The following is a 24,208-nucleotide window of genomic DNA, read 5'->3' as shown; positions in this document are numbered from 1 at the left end:
AAATAAATTATAATTATGTTAGACTAATTTTATTTTAAGGTAAATATTTTATTAAATTAAAGTTAATTAAGAAGATTTTAATTAGAAATCTTTAAAATAATACTCTAGATTAACTATTTGAATACTTATTTACTTACTTCCTCAATTCTATTTTTCAATAAATATTTTTTTAAACGAACAAGCTAACTAACTAGGTAATATAAAACATAAAAATTATTAAATTGTATTACTCAAAATAATTTAAATACTAGTTAATTATTTTATTAAATAGTAATTTCATATTACTCTAGCTAGTTAAAATATTTTGTCTTTTATTAAATAGCTTAAGTCTTTTAAATATTAAGTAGCATAAAGCAAATAAATAAAAAAGTAAGGCAATTAAATATTTATTTATAGTCTTTATTTTTAAGACCCATTTGGCTTTGTATTTCATATAAATAATAAATAAAAAAATAAATTAATTATGATTGAATTTAAAAAAATCAGGTGATTAGGTGATAATTAGTAATAAAATGTTCTAACCAAATGAAGACCAGTTGGTAATTATGAAAAATATACTCTACTTAGCTGAGAAAAACAAAAAATCCATTCAAAGCGAAAGAAATCAACTAAATAAATGGTTCTAAGATTCAATAAAAAGTTATATTTTGGAATCTATCGCATATCCTCTGATCTCTAAACATCTTAAAATATACTCTTCAGCAGGACTCAAAGCATTTATCCATAAGAAAACAGACAAAACTAAACCTAAGTATATGGGAATCATTGAATAATATTTTATCCATATCAACAAATACAACTAAAGTGATATTTTTGTAAAAAAGCTTCATTAAATTTTGTTGAACCCTATTGACATTACTACATTAAACGATGAATATAGCAAAAAAATTTTAAAAACTGTCAGAAAGCAATTTGTGTGTTTTCTAATCCTAAGGTACTTTGAGGTGTTTGGTATACTAGAAATTCCTTCATTTTATGAATTGTGGAACATCTGTTTCCCTTAAGAAGTTCAAATTAAAAAGAAACTATCAAAATTCGACAAATATGCAAAAAATAAGTAGTAAATCTAGATCTAAGATTAATTTTATTTAAATAATTCATTTTAAAATTCTTTTATTTTTATAAATAGTAGCACTTCTCTTAATCATGGAATCTAACCAAATATCTAATAAGAATCGCATTCTAATTTTTTGTTTTAAAAATTAAATGGTTTAGATTAATAAAATATAGAATTATCTAAAGACAATTAGATGATCTAAGAATAGGTTTTCTGTTCTTAGAAACAGCCAATTAATAACCAAATATTTGAAGAGGACAGCTACTAATAAGAATCCAAGAGTCATTTTCTAAAATTTCATAATAACAATTATAATACACACTAAGAAGAGTAATGCCTCTCTCATTAAAATAATTGCAAAGAAAACTATTAATAAGTATATGAAAATATATAAATTGAATGAATTCTTATGTAATTATTATTTAAGTATTATTTATATCCTTAAAACAAAGCTTAATATAAAAATTATTATCAAATAAATCAAATAAAATCTAATAAAATAAATAACTAAAGTTAACATTTTCTATCATCTAAATATAAATTAATTTTATTAAATTATTTTCTCTGACTTAAATTCCAACTTAGTTTATTATTTTATCAAAATTAAATACCTTCTTTTATAGCAATAAATAACAAAATTAATTATTTAAATAACTTTTTATTTTATGTAAGTATATATTTATCTCACTCTCTACCATATAGAAATATGTATATAAAATCGAGAATAAATTTAATTTATCAAATTTAATATTATTTCTTTCTTTACATACATACATACTAACTAGCTAGCTAACTAACTAACTAACTAACTAACTAACTAACTAACTAACTAACTAACTAACTAACTAACTAACTAACTAACTAACTAACTAACTAACTAACTAACTAACTAACTAACTAACTAACTAACTAACTAACTAACTAACTAACTTATTAACTAACTAACTAACCAACTAACCAACTAACCAACTAACTAACTAACTAACCAACCAACTAACAAACTAACTAAATAACTAACTAACTAAATAACTAACTAATTTTATTTTCAAATGTTTTCATAGAGATTACAATCTAATTTAAAGATTTTTTATTTCTTACTTTAATTTAATTGAAATATAAATTATGTGAATATTTTTTAATTTTGAAATAGATTCTACTTCATATAAAATTTAATTAATTTAAAGCTCAAAAAAATTATTTCTAATTTGGAAAAGAAATTTCAAAAAATTTGTAAAATGGTTGATTCATTTATTATATACAATTAAGAAAGATTATATTTCCGTCTTTCTATATTTTCAGGAATGAATATCAGATGAATTAAACAAACCTTCTTTTATTGTAAGTATTTAAATAAAAATTTATTACACTTTGTTTAAACCAAGAAACTTTCAATTAATTTATCTCACAATTTTTTAAGATTGATTTCACCGATGTACAGCTAATTTTTAAATAAATGTAATTATTAGTTTGTAGGTAAAGTAAGTAAGAATAACAGAGCATTTAATTATTGACATAAATAAATAAAAATATATATAAAATAAACATATTGATTGAATGGAATTTGGGTAATGAATATAGTAATTAGTTAAATCAACTTAAAAAAAGAATCAATCAACAAGAATTAAGTAAATTTAAATGAAATTTTCAAATTAATAATGAGTTTTTATAAATTGATTATTTATTTTTCCTCTTTTCTTAATTAATTACCACAATCAATAATGATTTTTATAATAATGCAAATTAGCCACCTTATTTTAAACTTTCTAGCAATTAATTTACTTGCTATTCAAATATCATAAATAAGTGTTTGAAAAAAACAACACTCTTTTATTGGTGAAACAAAAATTAAAGCTGACTTATGACCTAATGTTTTTGCTCTATAATGATATTTCATCATTAATTTGTTTAATAATGAATGATGACTGACTAAGTATCAAATTAAAATATAAAATTTTACTTCAAAATATAGATGAAATCTTCATGTTCATTATTGTAATTATTATATTTTAAACTGATTATAAAAGATTTTTCATTTATTTACTTTCTTTAAATCAATAGCAAATGTATATCAAACCATGATTTAAATATAATAAAATTCACCTTAATTCTTCAAGCTATGTAGATTAAAACTGTAATTTATCTGTATGAAATTTAAAAAACCATGAAGAAATTTTCCAGCAAAAAATTCCATAAAATTATAAAAATATCATATAAAAAATGATAAAGTAAATCAAATAAATAGAATAAAGGAAAATTTATAAGATTAAAATAATTTAAAATTAGTATTTGTATCTATTTATATACTATAAAGAAAGTATGCTCTTTTCAAATATTTTTTAAGAATTAAAATATCTGTTATAATAAATAAATTAAGTAGGTGAATATATTGCTGAGTTCTACTTTATAAATTAAATGAATGAATGTCATTTCTCAAATAAAATTTTGAGTGTATTAACATTTGTTTTGGATATTTTCAAAAACAATTGAGGCAAAAATAATATATGATTTTGATCTTCCTTTATTATTCAATTAAAAAATGAATCTCTTGATGTAATAAAATTTGTTAGAAAATTACTGATGTAATATCCTCATTTATTTTTAAATAATGAATGACATGTAAGTTTATCGTAAAACTTTTAGGCAAATTAATACTTTAAAGAAAAAAAATATTTTAAGTAAAGTAAGTAATGTTTAAGGAGATTAATATTTTAAAGGAAAATAATGATTTTAATAATTAATTAAGCTTTTAAAGGAAATAACCGCACATTATTTTACCTTTAATTTTATACAAAAACTTCATAAACTAAACAATTAATGTATTTTATTTATCAACTCATTCATTAAAAATTAGTACTATATTTAATAATAGATTAATTTCTGTATTAAATAATCCTTTATTTTCAATAAAAAGTTAGAATTTAAAAGCTAACAAACATCAATTTGACAAATGAAATACTATTTTGTTTTTTTACTGAAAGTTTTTTTAGAACGAACCAGTAAAATCGACTTATTTATTTTTAATTTGTTTTGCATTTTTACTAATATTATGCTTAGATTATAATAAATTTACTTTCTTAGCGTAGAATATTTTCTTTAAAAAAGCGAGTGTTGTCTTTAATTTGCTTTTTTTAAAATATTTTACTTTTCAAATAGAAAAACTGTATATTTATTTTACTTATATTTAAAAATAAACATCATTTCACATCAGCAAACATCAAATGGAAAAAAATTTTTTACATAAAGGTTTTTTAGAACTAACCAATAAAATCGACCTATTTATTAATTTCTTTTATATTTTTAAATATAATGCTTAGATTATGGTAAATTTACTATGTTAGGATAGAACATTTTCTTTAAAAAAGCCACTATTTTCTTCAATTTGCTTTCTTTAAAATATTTTACTTTTCAAATAGAAATACTGTATACCTATTTTACATATTTTTTAAAATGAATGTCACATCAAGAAGAAATTTAGTTTTAAATTTTCTGTTGTTAATCAGGCTTGATTTATTTATTGATGTGAAAAATTACTAATATAGATAAAAGATAAGATTATTAGAAATCTGACTGTGTTTATTAAGAAAAGTCATATCTAATAATAAAAATTTTCTTAATGTTATTTGATATCTTTAGAATGAGTAAGTTAATAATTAAATGAGCTTCACATATTTTTCTAAACTAATACTTTTAAGTATTAATAATTACATTTTCTTTAAAATAAAATAATTTAAGTTTTCTATTTTCTAAAAAATAGAAGAAGGACAAATTAATTTTGTCAATTAAAAAAAATTATTTTAATATTTTTAATTTACATTTACATAAATAAATAAATGATTGTTTTATTTATTGAATAATTAGATAATATCTAAATTATACTACTTTGTATTGTTTTATACCTTTAAATTAATTACAATTTCTTAATTAATGAGTATGGAGAAATTTAATTCACACTAAGTGAGTTATCATTTTATTTATTGTATAATTGGATAATATCTAAATTAATTATACTATATTTCTCCTTTTTTTGTTTGTTTTTTTCCTTTAAATTAATTAAAATCTCTTAATTATGAGTTTGGTAAGAAACAGTATGAAAAATTAATTATTTTAATAAAGAGTTTTTAATATTGTGTTGATTGATGTGATCTGGAATCATTTTTATTTGGATTTAGCTTTTGTTAAAATATGCTCATTGTTAAAAAAAAAGAATATAATAAAATTCAGAAACATTAATTATTTATTAATCCTAAGTGGTGGGTATAAAAAAAAAGAAATTCAATGAAGAAGCATCATCAATATATCATCATAACCCTAATTATTTACGTCATTATTATTTTTTAATTTCTTAGAGAGTCTGAGAGAGAATAATTGTAAGAAAATATATTTTTTAAGTAAAGAGTTAGTGGGAATTGATTTGTTTTTCCATAGCTTCCTTCAATTAGTAAATAAGGACTTTGAATGTTTAGGCAAGATAATAGAAAATATTTAAAAAAATAAGAAATTATTACAATTTAAACAACTTACCCGTCTAATAACACTAATTTTTAAAAATATTTTCTATTCTTTCTTATTTAATGCTCTGATTAATGAACCCGCCTAACTTTAAGTGTTTGATTTTTTATAACAGTAAACTGAAATTTTTATATTGAAAGCCAAAATATTACATAAGATCTAATAGATTATCAGTATTATATTTTATAAAAATTGATAATAACAAAAATAAATTATGAGGTTATGATCTTTGCGTTCGCTTTAATAATATTTGCCACTAGAATAATAATATATTTTTATAAAGCGTATTTATTACCGAAAAGTGATGAAATTTAGAAAGAAATAAAATGAGTAAATATTAATTAATTCAAATCACATAAATTCATATAAATACTGAATGCTCCTTTTTCTCTTCTTAAAAATTATATGATATTTATCTATTTTAATAATTCTTATTTCTAAGTTTTTCTCTTGAAACAAACATTAATTAAGTTAAAAATTAAATTTACCCATCAAATTTTTAAATTAGTAGTTAGTTATCAATTATTCCTAAAAATTCAATTTAGGGATCCTTGGGAGAAGAGGGAAATCAGGGAAAATAGCTAGGATAAAATTATATTTTTATTTGAATAAAATGCATGGTGTTGTAGCATACCATTAAAATTTCAACATTATTTATACACTGTAGTTTCAGATATGCTGGGAAACTCTTGTTTCTGAAAATTTTTAGTAATCAATTAATTTTTTTATCTTTATATAAATATCTCTTAGATAATAAATAACTTAAGGCTTAATAATGTTTGTAGATATATATATATTTTTTTTAATTTATATAAATTACTTCTGGTTATGTAAAAATCACTCGCTAATTAAAAATTATGTGTTTTTATTAATTTGTTTTTTTTAATGGCAATAACCCCATGGAGTTTCCTTTTTTATCATAAACAATTAAATTGATAATTAATAAATAGTTTTTTTGTTATCTAAATAAAGGTTACTATCACTTGAAAATTCAATTAGTTTTTTATAATAATTTATGCGTATTGAATAGATTAAATAGATAATATTTGGTGAATTGAAAAATATAATAGAGATTTATCATTTATTTATTTTCAAGAACTTTTTTTAGAATAAATAGAATTTAAATTGGCAACTTTGCATTCAAAAATATTTTAATCATAAAAGTAAAACAAACTTCTATTTAATTTTTTAAATTGCTGATCAAGGATGGCCAATGTAAACTTTGTGCCGTTTAGAATTTAATGAGATCTTACTGAGTACGTTGGAGTCTAATTGATAAATTCTTTTATGCGAGTAATTATTTCATATGATTTTCAATTATATAAATTAAATAGATTACTATTTTTTTAAACAATATAGTAACAACCTTTCAATATCAATTAGAACTAATCTTTAATTTTTATTCATTGTTATAAATTTTTAGACATATTTATCTATATTTTACAAAAAATTATTTTATGATTTTAATTTGAGCATAGAATTATCTTTTAAATCAATCTACTATTTATCTGAATGATATAATAAGAAAATAATTTCAAAATTATTTATTTTTAATACTACTGATACACAATGCGTGCAAAAAAAATAAAATGTAAACAAAATTTAGATTACTTTTTTAAGTAGTAAACCGAAAACAAACTTTAAATACAAGATTGGTCTCCTTCAAATCACATAATAAAAATAGTTAAAATATACTATAGATGTAACTATTTATGTGAGAAACATTCAGAGATTATGAATATGAAAAAAGTAATATGTAATAATATAATATTGCTAATCCAGGTATTGACATTTGAATGATAAGTTGCCTTTTGTTTTTTTTTATTTAGGTTTGTCAGAATTTATCAGCTCTACATGTGATTTTATTAAAAAGATAGGCCTTTTTTTTTTAGAAAAACTAATTTTTTTGCTATTTGATTTATATTTTTCAATCTAATTGAGAAAATCATAAAATTGATAATTTCAAATATTAGATAATTAATCACAAATTAGTTTAGGATATATTAATATCTAAAATAAGCACAAGAAGTAGGAATTGAATTAATTCTATTTTTATTATAAGCTAATAATGGGTGTGATTTTAATTATTATATGAAAAATTGCGAATAACTAACCATACTTATAAAAATTTAAATACAGAATAGCATAAGATAGAAAATTAATAAGAGGTAGAGTAAAAATATGATCAGACAATAAGTTTTTTTTGAAATTAAATATAGTTTATTTAACTATAATATCTTCGCTTTAAGTAAAATAACAGAATAGAATGCTTGAAAATAGCTTACTCTAGAATAAATTATCTAGTAAGCATCTAAAAAATAAATTTAAATATAGAGAGATAAATCTTGCAATCATATGATAATTAAAATAATTTAATCAAAAAATCAACTCATATCAGATTTTAATTAATTATTTTCTGGCTAATTTTAGATTTGAAAGGATATTATATGATTATGGGGTAGTAAAAAAAAAAAAAAAATTATAAATAAGTGAGTTAAAGTTTGATAGCAAATTCTTTGTATTTATGATGATTTAAATTGTGGTAATTTATTTTCAAAAAATTATATAAAGAATTAATTGATAAATAAAAACATAGAAATCAAATAAATTCTAAAAGTTACTAAAAATGAAAAAATTAAATAAGCAAGAGTAAATCATTCAAAAAAATATACTCTTCTTATCTGAAATTCATAAAAAACTTAAACAGGTCAAAGAAATCTACTAAATAAATGGTTCTAAGATTCTATTAAGACTTATATTTTTGAATCGACTGCATCTCCTCTAATTGCTAAATACCTTAATTTAAGGTCTTCCGCTTAAGTTAAAGCCTTCATTCACGAGTAAACAGACAAAAATAAACCTAAGTACATGGGAATCATTGAATAATATTTTATCTAAATTATCAGATACAACTAATAAGACCTTTTTCTATAAAAACTTCATGAAATTCTTTTGAATCCTATTGATATTACTCAACAATAAGAAGATTAAAGTTACAAAGCTCAGAAAACTGTTAGAAAGTAATTTGTGTGTTTTTTAATCTAAAGATACTTTGAGTTATTTGGGTTGTTGGACATTCCCTCATTTTATGAACTATGGAATATTTGCTTCCCATAATAAATTTAAACTAAAAAAAAACTCTCTAAATTTGACAAAAAGGCTCAAAATAAAACTTTGAAATCCTAGATTAGAAATGAAGATAATCTAAACACTAGTTTAAAAAGATCTACTAGTTTTATTAATAGCCTCGACTTTCCTCTTTCTTTTAATTCCTAATCAACTATTAAAAATTTATAAGAAGAAACTTTTACTTAACTGTCTTCAAAAATAGATGAATTTTATTAACCAAATAATTTCTAATTTTCTGAAATTTAAGATGATCTAAATCATTAAAAGCGCCCTTCTTGTTTATTTAATAGTAGTATCCTCAACTCTCCACTTTCTTTTAATTCCTAATCAACTATTAACAATTAATAAGAAGAGACTTCTACTTAACTCTCTTCAGAAATAAGTGGCTTTTAACCAAAGAATTTCTAATATTCTGAAAAATAAAATGATCTTTATCATTAAAAGGGCCCTTCTTGTTTATTTAATAGTAGTATCCTCGACTCTCCACTTTCTTTTAATTCTTAATCAACTATTAAAAATTAATAAGAAGAAACTTCTACTTAACTCTCTTTATAAATAAGTGGCTTTTAACCAAAGAATTTCTAATATTCTGAAAATTAAGATGATCTTTATCCTTAAAAGTGCCTTTCTTGTTTTTCAAATAATAATGACCTCTACTCTCCTCTTTCTTTTAATTCCAATTCAAATATTTAAAATTAATCAGGAGAGACTTCTATTTGTCTCTCTTCAGAAATAAGTGGCTTTTAACCAAAGAATTTCTAATATTCTGAAAATTAAGATGATATTTATCTTTAAAAGTGCTCTTGTTGTTTTTTAAATAATATTATCCTTCACTCTCCTCTTTCTTTTAATTCTAATTCAAGTATTTAGAATTAATCATAAGAGACTTTTACCTAACTCTTTTCAAAGATAGATGGCTTTTAACCAAAGAATATCTAATAGCCTGTAAATTAAGATGATCATTATCCTGAAAAGAAGCCAATTAGTAATTACAATTAATCAAAAGAGATTTGTATTTGTCTCTCTTCAGAAATAGGTGGCTTTTAACCAAAGAATTTCTAATATTCTGAAAATTAAGATGATCTTTATCTTTAAAAGTGCTCTTGTTATTTTTTAAATAACAGTGTCCTTCACTCTCCTCTTTCTTTTAATACCAGTTCAAGTATTTATAATTAATCAGAAGAGACTTTTACTTAACTCTTTTCAAAAATAGATGGCTTTTAACCAAAGAATATCTAATAGCCTGAAAATTAAGATGATTATTATCCTTAAAAGAAGCCAATTAATAATAATATAATTTAAGAAGATATCTATGAATAGGAATCATGAACCATTTCATCTAATTTCATAATAATTAATAACAACTTATCACAATTAAAATCAGATACCTCACTAGAATATATACCACAATAACCATTTAGAATATTATGAAATTAATTATAAATGAATATTTACTTACATCATTAGATTCGCTACTATTCCAACCATTCATTATAATATTATATAAATATAATTTACCTACCAAATAAAAATAAAAGGGTTATAAAGTAAGTAACCTTTATAATTAAAAATATATCAAAATACATTTTCATACTTTCTTTACTCAAATATTATTAAATACTTTTGAAAAAAATCTCTGTATTTAAATGAAATTTTTTAGCCTTAGAAAAAATAATTTAAAGAAAATAAAAAATCTTTATTACAGACAAAATCTAATTAATAATATTTGAAATGCGCCAACAGCTATATTAATATATATTTTTTTTGTTGGATTTATTTGTTTCTCACTTCTTTATGGATTTATTTGTTTCTCACTTCTTTAAAAATAATTAAAATTATATGTATACATAACTTTATATTAATAATAAATAATTGAATAAGTTTTAGAAAAAGAGTGAATAAATTATTAAAAAACTATAAAGAATCAAACAATTATTTTGAGATAAATAAATATGCGAAAAATAGCCTTAATGATTCATACAAGTCAAATAAAGCAAATAAACTATAGGAAAAGAAGCAACCTTATAGCTTGAAGGAAATTAAAAATACTTGAAAGAAAATAAGGGTATTAGTAAGTAATATTTATAGGTTTTGATTGAAAAACATTAAATAGTTTATAAGCTAATTAATTTAGATATATATAATGGTGTGATTTAACATATTAGAAAATAGTGGATAAAGCAGAGCTTATGTAAGCAATTTTGTCAGGAATTATGAACTTGTTAAAGAGTATTGATTTAACTTTATATTTACAAATTTATTTTCTTTAAATTTCAGTCTATTTCTCTAAAAAAAGTTGATTGAGCATTTTTTATTATAATGATCATCTATTTTTTTTTCTAAAAAAATAATGTACTATTTTTTAAAAATTTTTAAATATACGATATAAAATATGAAAAAGATAGAATTAGAGTAGAGTCATTAAAAAGATTTTTCAAAATTTAGATGAAATATATAAATATAATTGCCAGAAAATTTGAATGTTGTTATCAATTTTTAAAGATTTTTTAGATCGGTAGTAGTAGTCATTTTAATATTATATTTTTGCGCAAAAATACTGTAAATTTAAAAATGCTTTTAATAATTCATTTAAAGAAAGCTAAACCTTTTATATAAAAAATGAAGATTTTTATCTTTCCTTCTTTTCTTAGTATGATGTAATATTGAAAATATCTTTAAGGAAATTAAAAATACTTGAAAGAAAATAAGAATATTAATAAGCAACATTAATAGCTTTAATTGAAAAAAATTAAATTGTTATGATCTAATTAATTGAGATATATATAATGGTGCAGTTTAAAAAGTTAGATTGTGGATAAAGCAGAGCTTAGGAAAACAATTTTATTATGAACTTGCTTAGGAGCATTGCTTTTACTTTATATTTACAAATGTATATACTATAAATTTCAGTATTTTTCTCTAAAAAAAGTTGATTGAGCATTTATTATTGTTATGTTCATCTATTTTATTTTCTATAAAAATAATGGACTATTTTTTAAAAATATTTAAAAATGAGATAAAAAATATGAAAATGACAGCATTAAAGTAGAATCATTTATATGATTTTTCAAAATTTAGATGAAAAATATAAATATAATGGCCAGAAAATTTGAATATTGTTATTTATTTTTAAAGCTTTTTTATCTAGATATTAGACGCTTTAATATAATATTTTTGTGCGAATATTCTGTAATTTACATACACTTTTAATAATTCATTTAATGAAAGCTAAATCTTTTATACAAAAAATCAAGATTTTTATTCTTTCTTCTTTTCTTAGTATGATGTAATATTTAAAATTTAAAAGTGATGGATAACTATGATTGGTTAAATATTATTTTTTTATGTTTATTAGCTTAACTTTGATCTTACATCTTACCAATTTATGAGTGCTTTTATACATGAATTTAATTATAATTAAACAACAGTATATCTTTGCTTCTTAGTTTTTTATAACTAATCTAAATTCTTTGAATTAATTTGATCTTATTATCTTTTTAAAAATCTTATAATAGATTTAATTATTTTTAAATTTTTAATTTTTAACCTTATGAAAAATAAAATAAAATAGATTTTAGTTTTATACTTAATTAAAATAAATATTTTTCTTATTAAATTATTGTATATGTCCTGATTACAGATAAATACATTCAAATATCTAAATTAAATTTCAAAAAATTTGTATTTAAAGATTTATTACTGAAGCAAATTAAAAGCTAACCTTCATTACTCTTATTTTCACTGATTGCAAATTTTTAATTATTCATCTGCCCAGAATAATAAGATTCTGTTTACTCTTGATTATTTTATGCAAGGTAAATAAGTAGAAATTTGCTAGAAAAATTAGAACACTAGCTTATTTTGTTTAAAGTGTTTAAGATTAAAAATTAAATTTTCAGTTTTTATTTGAAAAAATTGCCATTACATCTCTCTTAATATAAATTTTTTGACTAGGATAAAATAAAAATGTATTAAGAGAGAGTGATAAGTGTTTATGCACACAGATAATTTTCAAAATTTCCTCAAAAGAAAAGGAAATAAATTAATTACATTAGATTTTTATTAATGCAATTATTTTTTGAAAGTAATTTATTTATAATTAATAATTAATTTTTGATGTGTGAATTAAATTTATTTTATATTTTTAAATGGAAGGAATTTATAAAATAAATTTTAAAGTATTTTATTTTATATGAATTTTTATTAAAAAAATTTCAAGATAAAATCACTTTATTTTTTAATTTTAATAAAGAATTTAAAAAATAAATAAATTTACATTAAGAAGAAGTTGTAATAGCCTTAAAAAATAGAGAGACGAAAAATAAATATCTTAGTTACTTACTATTTAATAATCCGTTTTACTTAGTGAGTGATTGTAGATATGATAAAAGGTTTTACTAAATTTAGCTATCAGTGCATTAAAATATTATTTAAAGTGTTTAATTTTAAAATTAATTAATTGTTAATATGTATCTGTTAGCCTAAAAATTTTTTAGCAACCTAAATAATACATTAAAATTTAATTAAAAAGTAGTTTTTCCATTTTTTTTAATGCTAATAAGATATAACTTAAAAAAAATTGTCTCGAATATTAATAATATATTGCTATTTTCCATAAAATCTAAATCAGAAAACATATTTTTTTTTATTTATTGTTGATTACATAATAGATATGACGTTATATGTGTGTTTACAAATTATTAATTATTGTTTTAATTATATTAATGTTAAAAATAAGTAAGTTTGTTTGTTTTATTAGAAATGTAAGAATAAAATTATATATATTAATTATTAATTAGTTGTGATTTAAATATCTTAAAAAATACTGTTCATTATTTTCTTTACAATTTCAATAAGTCAATTTGTGAGATATTAATTTATCAGTTTTGATATTGCAACATAATATCAATCACTGAATAATATGAAATTTTTTCAAGTTGTATTTTAATTTGATATTGGTTTATAAATTTGATAATAATAAAAACAAGGCCAATAAAAAGTATTTTTACAATTTATTGATTATTCTTTTAATTATATTAATTTTTTTAAGATAAATAAGTTTGTTTATTTCATTAGAAATGTTAGAATCAAATTAGATATATTAATTGTTAATTCGTTGTGATTTAGATATCCTAATAAATACTGTTAATTATTTTCTTTACAATTTTAATAAGTCAATTTGTGTGATATTAATTTATCAGTTTTGAAATTGCAATATAATATCAATCAATAATATGAATTTTTTAAAATTAGTATTTTAATTTGATATTGGTTTATAAATCTGATAGTAAATAAAAACAAGACCAACAAAAAGTAAGTAAGTAGGTAAGTAAATAAGTAAGCCATTAGCAATTCAAGCAGGTAATTTATAAATGAAGCATTTTCTGAAAGAATCTAACAATAAATTAATATGTTCTTTACTTATGAATATAAAGTATTTATCTACTCTTTAGTTTATAAGTACACTTTTTATAGGTTTGTTTTCATTTATTTTTTGTTTTGAGGTTCGTTCTTTATAATTAACAAACAACCTCTCTTTCTTTATATATGGTTAAATCAATTTGGTTTTAGTAAAAAATATGAAATCTTAATGTAGCTACATTCTGATTGATCACCATATTATCTGTTACTACTTTATAGATTAGATTAAATATATTGCTAAAACAAAATAGTTATTTCATTTAAATATAGCTTTAAGAGTTCTTACAGTTTACGTTGATTGATAAATTCTTAAAATAAGTTGTTTAGCATCGACAGAATATATATATATTTATTTTGCAACAAAATAATCTTTTCCATTCTTATTTAATTATATTAGTTTACTTTAAATTAAAGTTTCGTTACTTTATTATAAATGAATTAAATGCAATCGATTTAAGTTATTTAAATTTTTTATGAAAATTGGCATTGCATATTTTGATAAATTGAAGAACTGCACTTAATAAATACAAGCAATTAATTTAAAAAAAAACAATATAAAAAACAAATTCACAAAACACTTCCAAAAAAAATGAACTAAGCTAACCAAAATTAATTGATTATTATGAAGAATATTCTCTTTTTGGCTAAACAAAGTGGCTAAGCCATATCTAGCTAAAGAAATCTACTAAATAAGTGGTTCTAAGATTCTATAAAAACCTATATTTTTGAGTCTTATGCATCTCCTCTGATTGCAAACTACCTAAAATTAAAAACATCTACAGAAGTTAAGACCTTTATCCACAAAAAAATAGACAAAAATAAACCAAAATACATGGGAATCATAGAATAATATTTTATTTATATAAATCAATACAATTAATAAGACGAGTTTATAAACAAACTTCAATAAATAATTTTGAATCCTGAAGACATTACTTCTATGGAAAGTGAACTCTCTTACAATACAATGAAAATTGTTAGAAAATAGTTTGTGTGTTTGCTAATCCTAAAATACTTTAAATTATTTGGTCAACAAGAAATGGCATCCTTTTATGATTTGTGGAACACATGCTTCCCCTAAGAACTTCAAGTTAAGAAAAAACTCTCTAAATTTGATAAAAAGAGTGATAATAAAAAGTAAAAAATCATTCTTAAATAAGATTTTGATTAAGATAGCTCTTTACGCTCTTCTTTAAATTTCTAAAATTGCAGCACTTCTCTTTCTTCTAATAATTAATCAGAAATATCTAATTAAAAAATTATCACAATCTCGGGTACTCAGATGATAGATAATTAAAATCAAATAAAATAAGACCAAAATTTATAAATTAGCTATAACTTTAATTTTAATTCTTAGAAAAAACCAATAAATAATAGAATATTTGATGAAGAGAGTTATGAAGAAAAATCAATGGACCATTATCTGCAATTTAATAACTTATCAAATTTGTGCTAAAACGAATAATAACAACCTACTTAGATTAATTGTGATGCAGATTATTTCGGTCAGTATTAAAATTAATAAGAATTTTTCTATGTCTCATAAGACAAAAAGTGCTTTTAATAATAAGAATATTATGAAGATCAACTTTACGAAATTAACTACCCTTCAAATTTCCATTTTTTATAATAAAATAACAACTAACACATGAATTAAATTAACCAAAATTGATAGATTAATACTAATACTATTAACTTTCACATTATCAAATTATTCTTTTATCCTCTATCTCTCAAATAAAAAATTTAAATTAAATAGATATAACTAACTTCATATTCACTATCAATAATAAATATATTATTTATTTTATCTATTATAGTTAATTTCATTCTTATTTATTATATAAATAATGAATAACATAATTAATTTTAACCAATATATTAATTCATTTATCAATAAAATATTATTGTTAAATAACATTTACAATATTTATTTTCATTAATTTTGGATTTTTATTAAATCTATATGAGTAAATACTGTAAGATCACTTAATTTGGAGATTTAAATTATGAAATAAAAGAATACTTAGAATTTACATTTAAAATTAAAAATGATATTTTTTTTAAGTTAATTAAGTGTCTTTGAAATATATTTAATATGATATCTAAATATTATTAAATTTATTAGCGAATGTGAACTATTTGATCATAAAGGGGATTTTACATACAAATAATTAAATTTTCAAAAATATAATAATCTATTTGATTAATTACTGGTTAAATCAGCCTATTTAAAAACATTTTTAATAACTGTAAAATCAACAAATTAGACACTAAACATTGAAATTATATTTATTAATTTTAAATAATATCCATTTATTTAACAAGCAGTTTTTATATCTTCGTATTAAAAAATGAAATTTGAATTAATCTATCTAATTATTTAAAAGTTTTTGAGAGAAATCTAGAGTAAACTAAATTCTGATATCAATAAAATTTATGAATGTAATCTTAATTTTTAATTAAAATTTATATTAACAAATAACATAATTCAATTAATGATTTATTTATTTTAATAAAAACTAAATAATTTCTACTATGAGAAAAGGAAATGATTTTACATTGATTGTAGTTTTTATTTAATAAATTAGTATATTTTTTTAAATAAAACTAGTATGTGAAAATATTTCCTACATTAAATTAATAAGAGGCGATTATAAAGATAACAAAATGTTGCAATAAGTATAATAGAGAAGGTAAATATATTTTAAGGTAACTATTTGTTTAAATCAATTTCGTATTTAATTAATTATTTAAGTTATTTTAATAAATAATATTAAATAAGTTATTTCTCCTTTGGTAAATCCATAATTATTTTGATTGATTAATTAAATATCCTTTAGATCTTTAATATGAGTTCAATTATCACAAATTAAAATGTGTAAATAATTGTATTAAACTAATCAAACAAAATCTTTTATATAAACTATTAAATATATTTTAAGGCAATATATATTATTTCACTAATCATAATTTTTAAAATTAATTTATTTTATTAAACCAAATTTATGTCAAAATATAAAAAGCATTTAGAGTAAATATATTCATATAAAGCAAAGAATATTATTAAGGGAGGGTGTAGGCTATGAAAATGGCACAGCTTCTAAGAAAATTAATTTCAACTAATTTAAATTCCAAAAAAATAGTTTAAGTCTTAAAACATAAAAGAGCACTCCCATTTTTACCAAGATAAAGAATAAAAATAAATTATTTAAAAACTTTAGTATGTTATTTAGCTTGATACAATATTTAAAGGTAAATTTTGATTTAACAATACTAATTTCATAATTGATTTTACAATATTTGAATGGTGGGTTGATTTTAGGTAATTATTTTCTTTATTTACAAATATTAAAAGTTGCTTGACATAAAATCAGAAAATTTTCTTGTTACTTCATCAAGTTATTTAATCTAAAACAAAAAAATTTAAATTATGCGGTAAAAAGTTAATTTATTATTATTCAAATGAAATATCGTCAAATAATTGATAGAATTGATTGTATTAGGAATTTATTCTTTTTATCTTTCAATAGTTTGTAATTCAAATACAATTAAAACCCCGTAAATTATGTAAATAATATCTTTTTTAACTTATTCAACCTAATTTTAATTACTTTGTTATAACTATTAATTTAAAAAAATTCTCTAGTATTCTATCATTAAAAACACTGTAAATGAATGTTTATTAAAAAAAGATATTATATTTTAAAAATTGAAATCCATCTATTTATATTTTATCTAAAACAGTCCAAAATTAATGTATAATTTTTATGATAGAAATAAATTTATAATATAAATCTCATGAAAAATTTTAATTTTACTGTCTAACGTAAAAATATAATTTACTCAATTATTCTTTTAGTATTTACCACGAGTTTGCTTAACTAAGCTGTAAATTATTAATGTAAAATCAGCACAATAATAAATCAGTATCAGATAATATATTTTTTTTGTGATAGGTTTCCAGGATTAAAATTAGTTTTTTAACAAGTTTTTTGAGAAAATATCAGTTTTTAATGGATTTCACTTTTAATTGTAACTAAAATATAAAACATATCATATCACTGTTATTAATATTTAGTTTGATAATTTGAAAAAATCAGAACTAAATTATAATTTTGTATGCGTATTAGGATTTCATAAAAAAAGGTTGACTTTAATTTGAGATTTAGATCAGAAAGTTTATTGTTTTTAATCTTTCCTTACTTTCATTTAAGATTTGCGAAGAGCAATTTTTAATTTCTTTCAATGTATACTTATTTATGGAATTTTTACAATATATAAACTAGTTTAATACGATATTTAAAGCGATTTACTATACATAAATGATTTTTTGCAAATTTTACATAATTAATTTAAAGTTATAAAAATAAATTATTTAAAAGAAACATAAATACATAGAATATTTTTCATAGTTTTGAAAAATAGTTTAAGTTATTGCAATCAAAAAAAATTTAAATACCAATCAAATGTAAATATTCTTTATTTATGTATATATTTTTGAGAGAACAAAATAAAATGTTTAAATTTGCTATATATTTTTTCTATTTCTTTAATTTGAGTACTTACTTGTATTTGAGCTTAAATAGTTTATGCTATCTTGAAGCTAATTAATTATAATATATAAAAATAAAATTAATTAATCAGAATATATGATAATATATTATTTTCATTATTAAAAGAAATTCTTAAAAATGTACGTACACAAAGAAGAAGATCTTTTTCTTAATAATTTTTTGAACACCCAAATATATTAAATTTATTTAAAATATAATAATGTTAATTACATTAATTATAGGATGCTTGAATTTTGTCACTGTAAAAGCTTAATCCTTAAAAATGTATATTAAATAAATTACAATTAAATTAAAAGAAATTAAAAAAAATTAGTTTCAATAAGATATCAATCAATCAAATGAAATAAGATAATAACTAAGAACTCATTATTTTGAATAATATTCTCTTCTTGGTTAATTTAAGTAAAACGAGTTAATCAAGCTAAAGAAATCTACTAAATAAATGGTTTTAAGATTCTATCAAGAGTTACGTATTAGAAACTGTTGCCGCTCCTCTGATAGTCAAACATCTTTGCTTTAGCTCTACCACATAATTAAAAACATTTATTCACTCACAAAAAACTATTTAATGTAAACCTAAATACATGAGGATTATTGAATGGTATTTCTTCTATATCAAAAAATACAATCAAGAAGATCTATTTATATAAAATATTTAGTAAATTCTTTCAAATCCAGAAGATATTACTTAAAGCAGCACAAAAAAAACATATAATGCTTTAAAAGCTGTGAGAAAATAGTTTGTGTGCCTTTTAATCTTAAAGTATTTTAAAATATATGAACAATAAGAAATACCTTCCTTTTATGAACTGTGGAACATTTGTTATCCTTAAGAAATTCAAATAAAAAAAAAACTCACAAAATTCGACAAATAAATTAAATCAGATATAATGATCAAAGAAGAAGTCAATTGTAATGACTCTTTAATTTCCTCTACTGCTCATTTATTTAATTGTAGTTCCTCGCTTTCTTTATAGAATTAATAAGACTATATAAATGAAGAAATTTCTACTTATATAAACTCAAGTAAAAATAGTGTTAAGTAGTCTTTCGAAAACACGAATAATTATGCGTAAAGTAACGATTATTCTGATTATAAGTCATGCAAATAACCAATCAATAATAGAATATTTGAAGAAGATAGTTACGAAGAAGAATCTATGAACCATTTTCTGTAATTTAACAAACCAACCCAGTAATAAAATGAAGAACAATCTACCAACTCAAAAGATTAATTTGATGATGACTAAGAATTATAGAGAAGAAAATATTAATTGTTATGTTTTTAACAAAATCCATAATTCAATTGATAATAAAGCTATTAATTTCATAAAAGTACATTCCTTCTTAAAAAGAATATTAATAAAATATCATTTTTTTGCAATAAGATAACAATCAAAAATAAATTAACACTTTCATTTTGTGTTAAATCTAATATTATCTAATTAATACTTACTTTCTTTAAATATATATAAATTCAGACCTGCACTGAATCAATACGCTAATTAATTAATCAATTATTTATTTATGCATATTTACCTTCAAACACTTTAAACAATATAAAATAAATTCCATTTTAAAAATATTTATAGTTTCTAAAGGAATAAAAAAAATCTATTTAGATTAAAATTAATTAAAAATCCTTTTACAGTTTCTAAGATTAAAATTATAGTCTGTGCTATAATATAGACCATAAAATATAATTAATATAGATCGAAATAAAGGAAAAATGGTAATTCTAATAATTTATTTTGATCAAAAATCTGTATTATAAATATCAAAATTTAGTTTGCAAAAATTCAATATTACAGTATAAATTTTAAATTCATATTATATATAAATAAAAGCATTAAACAGAATTTTATAATATTATCTTATTTTTCATTATTGGATTTCTTATATTTTTTCTAATTAAAAATAAGTGATTTTAACTGAATAAATTAGTATATATTTTCAATTAAATTGATTTTGTTTTAAAGAGCTAAATAGTTTTGAAAGTAATAAATTAATGCAAATGCATTTTATCAAAAAATTAGAAAGCACTTTAAAAGCTTATATAATTATGGCTTTCAGAAATTTCAGAAATAGGAAAGAGTAAAATTATAGCCATCTGCCCTCATCTATGCAAAAATAATTAATAAAGCTTTTTTAATTAAAGAAACATCTTAAATAAGATATCTTCAACCATATTAAAGACATCATTTTACAAAGTATAAAATGTACTTATATTTTTAACTTGTTAATTTATGCTAAGTAGAAGAAAGTAAACTCAAATAGAATATTTAATATTTTAACTAAATTAAGCAAATATTATTTTTAATGCTGTTTTAAGTAAATTAAATATGTTAAAATAAGTGTTTTATCATCAAGTAGAAGTAATTATTTCATAACATTAACATTAATAATTATAAAATTAAAAGCATGGATAAAATTTACAAATAAGTTTAATTTTTTATAAAAATTTTTGAGCGAGTAGTAGATTATAATCGATTAATTCATCTAAAATTGTTCAGCATATTAAAAACTTTGCTATAGTATGAAATAAAAGTACAAAAATATTTAAATTATTTGTTATTGTTACATTTTACTAAATAAATTAATAAATTAAGGGTATTCTTTTGCTTAATATCTAAATTTTTATCAAGCTAATATTTTTAATTAAAAAAAGAGAGAAAGAGAGAATTGATAGAAAAATTGATAAAAAAGGTCTTAAAAGTTTTTCATTAAAAAGATCTTAAAATGTACAAAATAATTTTGCTTCACTATTATTTTAATAAAAACAAATATAATATATTTATAAGTAAATTAATAATAATTAATTGGCTAAAATTTATCATTTAAATTCTTACCTACTTAAAACTTTAGTAATCTTTATTAAAACTGAATAAATCAGCCTGAATATTTTATTAGATATTGAGGTAAGAGCCTTAAATTTATTAAACTCTTTCTTTATAATCAATACATTTTTTTTCTTTTATTATCATAAATAAAACTAATCACTAATAAAAAAATATTTTTTAACTATTAATTCTAATAATATAAACAAAAAATATATTCATATTAAGCATCCTAAAATATAATCTTAGTTGATTTATTTCAACTACTAGATGAAATATTTGTAGCAAAATTTATTAAATATGGAGTAGAAAATAATAAAGGGTGTAAGCGAACTTTTTTAAAATAATATAACCAGATTTTTAATACCAAATAAATAATCATGTATATCATTCATATTGGTATATATTTTGATAAATATTATTTCTTTTTTTCTTTTTTAATATCAAATATTTGTTTTACCTGCATCAATTACCACAAAATGATCTAAATAGTTAATTTTGAAATACTTCTTTAATCAATTATTTTTAAATACCTTTTTTTCTACTTTAGGTTGAAGATTCGATTAAAAAATACATTTTTTATTTCAGGATATTTAAATTATGATGCTAACAATTTTAATAAAAATCTCATATGTAGGGATTAGAGCATATACTACTAATTTTTTAAAACAATAATTAGATTTGCTATATATCAAGAAAAGGATTTATTTTACAACTTTTGTAAGTAAGATTTGTTTAATGAAATAATTCAAAATATTTTAAGAAAAGAAGTAACTTAAATTCTTTTAAATTTATAATTTTTGAAACTAAATAATTAATCTATCAGTGTAAATAAAATTAAATTTTTTTTAGATTATATTACTTTGAATTAATAAACTGATATTTTATAAAATTAATCCTTGATTTGCTTACATTATCTTAAATAATTATCTTTTTTGATTTGTCTAAAATTTGTGTTACATCGAAATAAGAATTAATTAGTATATTCATTATTTATTTTCAATTATTTTTTTAAAAGCAAATTAGATTAATTTTTGTGTATTTCTAAAATAATTAACATTTTGTTTTAGACTAATTTAATTCCTCTATATATAAATGAAAATAAAAAATATAAATAACAATCAAAATATTACTTCTGAAAATAATTTCTAATAAAATTTGCCTTTCTAAAAAATAATTAAGCTTGATATCAACGTTAAATTTATTAATCAATAATGAGTTATTTTAAATATTAATTAGCTATCATATAAAGAATCACAATTTTTAAGTAAAATTAATGGCACTTCAAAAATATAACTTTATATAGGTTATATGGTAATGAAAAAAATAAATTGTTTTTAAAAATCTTTTAGATCAATCAAAACATGCTTATAAATTAGTAAAATTAGTTAAATTACTCCTTATTATTTTTGTAAAAAATATTAATTTATAACAATCGATGTATGCTTTGTTTGTTTCTTATCTTGAATATCTGATTATTTATTTAATTAATTTGGTGAGCAAATTTTTGTGGCTGCTATTAAATATATTGAATTATTATTTTTTGATTTAAAAGCCAAATATATTTTAGATAAAAGTTCTTTACGCTTCTGATTTCTTTTAAAGCGTATTTATTATGACTTACTTCTGATGATTTTATTTCTATTAAATTATTTAAAATTCCTAATAAATTCTATGCTTTTCATAGATTTTTTTAGCTATTTTATAATCTTTTATGAAAATAATCATCTTAAAATTAATTATTATTTACAAATAAGATATTATTTGAGATAAAATATATGTTTAAATAAAGATAAGAATCATAAAACATCAACTTAACGATGCTTTTAGTTTATTTATTATAATAGATATATTTAATATTATCGCAATCAAAATATAAGTTGAAAATATTAATTCCGATATTAATTATTATTAATTATTAATTTATTTGAGCTGTTGTATTACATTCATTATATTTTAAGATAAATGTTGTTTTAAATGAAATTAATTTAAGCATTAAGCATTGATATCTACTCTCTATTTTAAAGTAAATTAAAAAATATTTAAGTGCCTCAGTTAGTTTGAATTTCAATAAAAAAGATTAAAAATAAAAGTAGAGTATAAGTAAAAAGGGGATGGGACACATAAAAAATTTTTAAATCTACTATGATGGATGAATGGGAAATTTACCTTATTGAAAGAGTATTAAATTTTTTGTTGAAACAAAACCACCGCAAAAAAATTAATCAGATATCTAAATTAAGCAAAATAAAAAATAGTAGTAATTACGAATAAAATTTTAATTTTTTAACTTAAAGGCATAATTTATTAGAAGTATTTTATAAGTAGATAATCAACAAAGTAATATCAAGCCATTTGTTATAATAATCAACTATAAAATAAATTTAATAATAATTTATGAGTAATTAAAACAATTTATAGCAAAAAGTTAAAATTATATATTAAAAAAATGGTGCATAAATTAAATCTTGATATTTTAGGAAGAATATTAAATTAATATTCTAGTTTTTATAGTGTATTTTAAGACAAATGTAATTTTGAAATAACTTTCAAATATTTTAAGTAAGTTAATTTAAATCAAACCAAATTTTTTCCACGCAAAACAAATTAATGATTAAAAGCTGATATAATAAATATTTATTCTTATTTATTGTTGCGTATAATATTTATAATATATT

The 24,208-nt window shown here is 19.5% G+C and overlaps 6 protein-coding genes across 6 annotated transcripts in view; 5 read left to right on the top strand and 1 right to left on the bottom strand. All coding sequences in view use genetic code 6, as the record gives it.

Annotated features, from left to right (window-relative positions):
* Positions 1–870: 870 nt before the first annotated feature.
* On the top strand, positions 871–1,254 carry TTHERM_000609359 (hypothetical protein; the record flags this gene model as incomplete). Its single annotated transcript, XM_012796185.1, has 2 exons — positions 871–1,057; positions 1,130–1,254. 2 exons carry the CDS (start codon positions 871–873, stop codon positions 1,252–1,254), a joined length of 312 nt encoding a protein of 103 aa, XP_012651639.1.
* A 6,938-nt stretch (positions 1,255–8,192) lies between these two features.
* On the top strand, positions 8,193–8,522 carry TTHERM_000609358 (hypothetical protein; the record flags this gene model as incomplete). The annotated part of the gene is made up of 1 exon (XM_012796184.1): positions 8,193–8,522. One exon carries the CDS (start codon positions 8,193–8,195, stop codon positions 8,520–8,522), a length of 330 nt encoding a protein of 109 aa, XP_012651638.1.
* Positions 8,523–10,884: 2,362 nt separating this feature from the next.
* TTHERM_000609357 (hypothetical protein) lies at positions 10,885–11,362 on the top strand (the record flags this gene model as incomplete). The annotated part of the gene is made up of 2 exons (XM_012796183.1): positions 10,885–10,924; positions 11,097–11,362. 2 exons carry the CDS (start codon positions 10,885–10,887, stop codon positions 11,360–11,362), a joined length of 306 nt encoding a protein of 101 aa, XP_012651637.1.
* Positions 11,363–14,705: 3,343 nt separating this feature from the next.
* Positions 14,706–15,788, top strand: TTHERM_00609320 (hypothetical protein; the record flags this gene model as incomplete). Its single annotated transcript, XM_001010573.1, has 1 exon — positions 14,706–15,788. The coding sequence occupies one exon, from the start codon at positions 14,706–14,708 to the stop codon at positions 15,786–15,788; it is 1,083 nt and encodes a 360-aa protein (XP_001010573.1).
* Positions 15,789–18,995: 3,207 nt separating this feature from the next.
* TTHERM_00609310 (hypothetical protein) lies at positions 18,996–20,003 on the top strand (the record flags this gene model as incomplete). Its single annotated transcript, XM_001010572.2, has 1 exon — positions 18,996–20,003. The coding sequence occupies exon 1, from the start codon at positions 19,032–19,034 to the stop codon at positions 20,001–20,003; it is 972 nt and encodes a 323-aa protein (XP_001010572.1). The 5' UTR covers positions 18,996–19,031.
* A 4,104-nt stretch (positions 20,004–24,107) lies between these two features.
* TTHERM_00608310 (transmembrane protein, putative) overlaps positions 24,108–24,208 on the bottom strand; it is a gene marked incomplete at both ends in the record, with an annotated part of 540 nt that continues 439 nt past the window's right edge. Inside the window, one exon of the mRNA XM_001010571.3 lies at positions 24,108–24,208. This exon is cut by the window's right edge and continues 241 nt beyond it. Within this exon, the coding sequence (XP_001010571.3) occupies positions 24,108–24,208 (101 nt within the window).

The sequence above is a fragment of the Tetrahymena thermophila genome (genome assembly GCF_000189635.1).
Source record: "Tetrahymena thermophila SB210 genomic scaffold scf_8254754, whole genome shotgun sequence".
Taxonomy (NCBI): domain Eukaryota; phylum Ciliophora; class Oligohymenophorea; order Hymenostomatida; family Tetrahymenidae; genus Tetrahymena; species Tetrahymena thermophila.
Note: the sequence above shows the minus strand (reverse complement) of the source record. Positions and strands in the feature narration are given on the sequence as shown.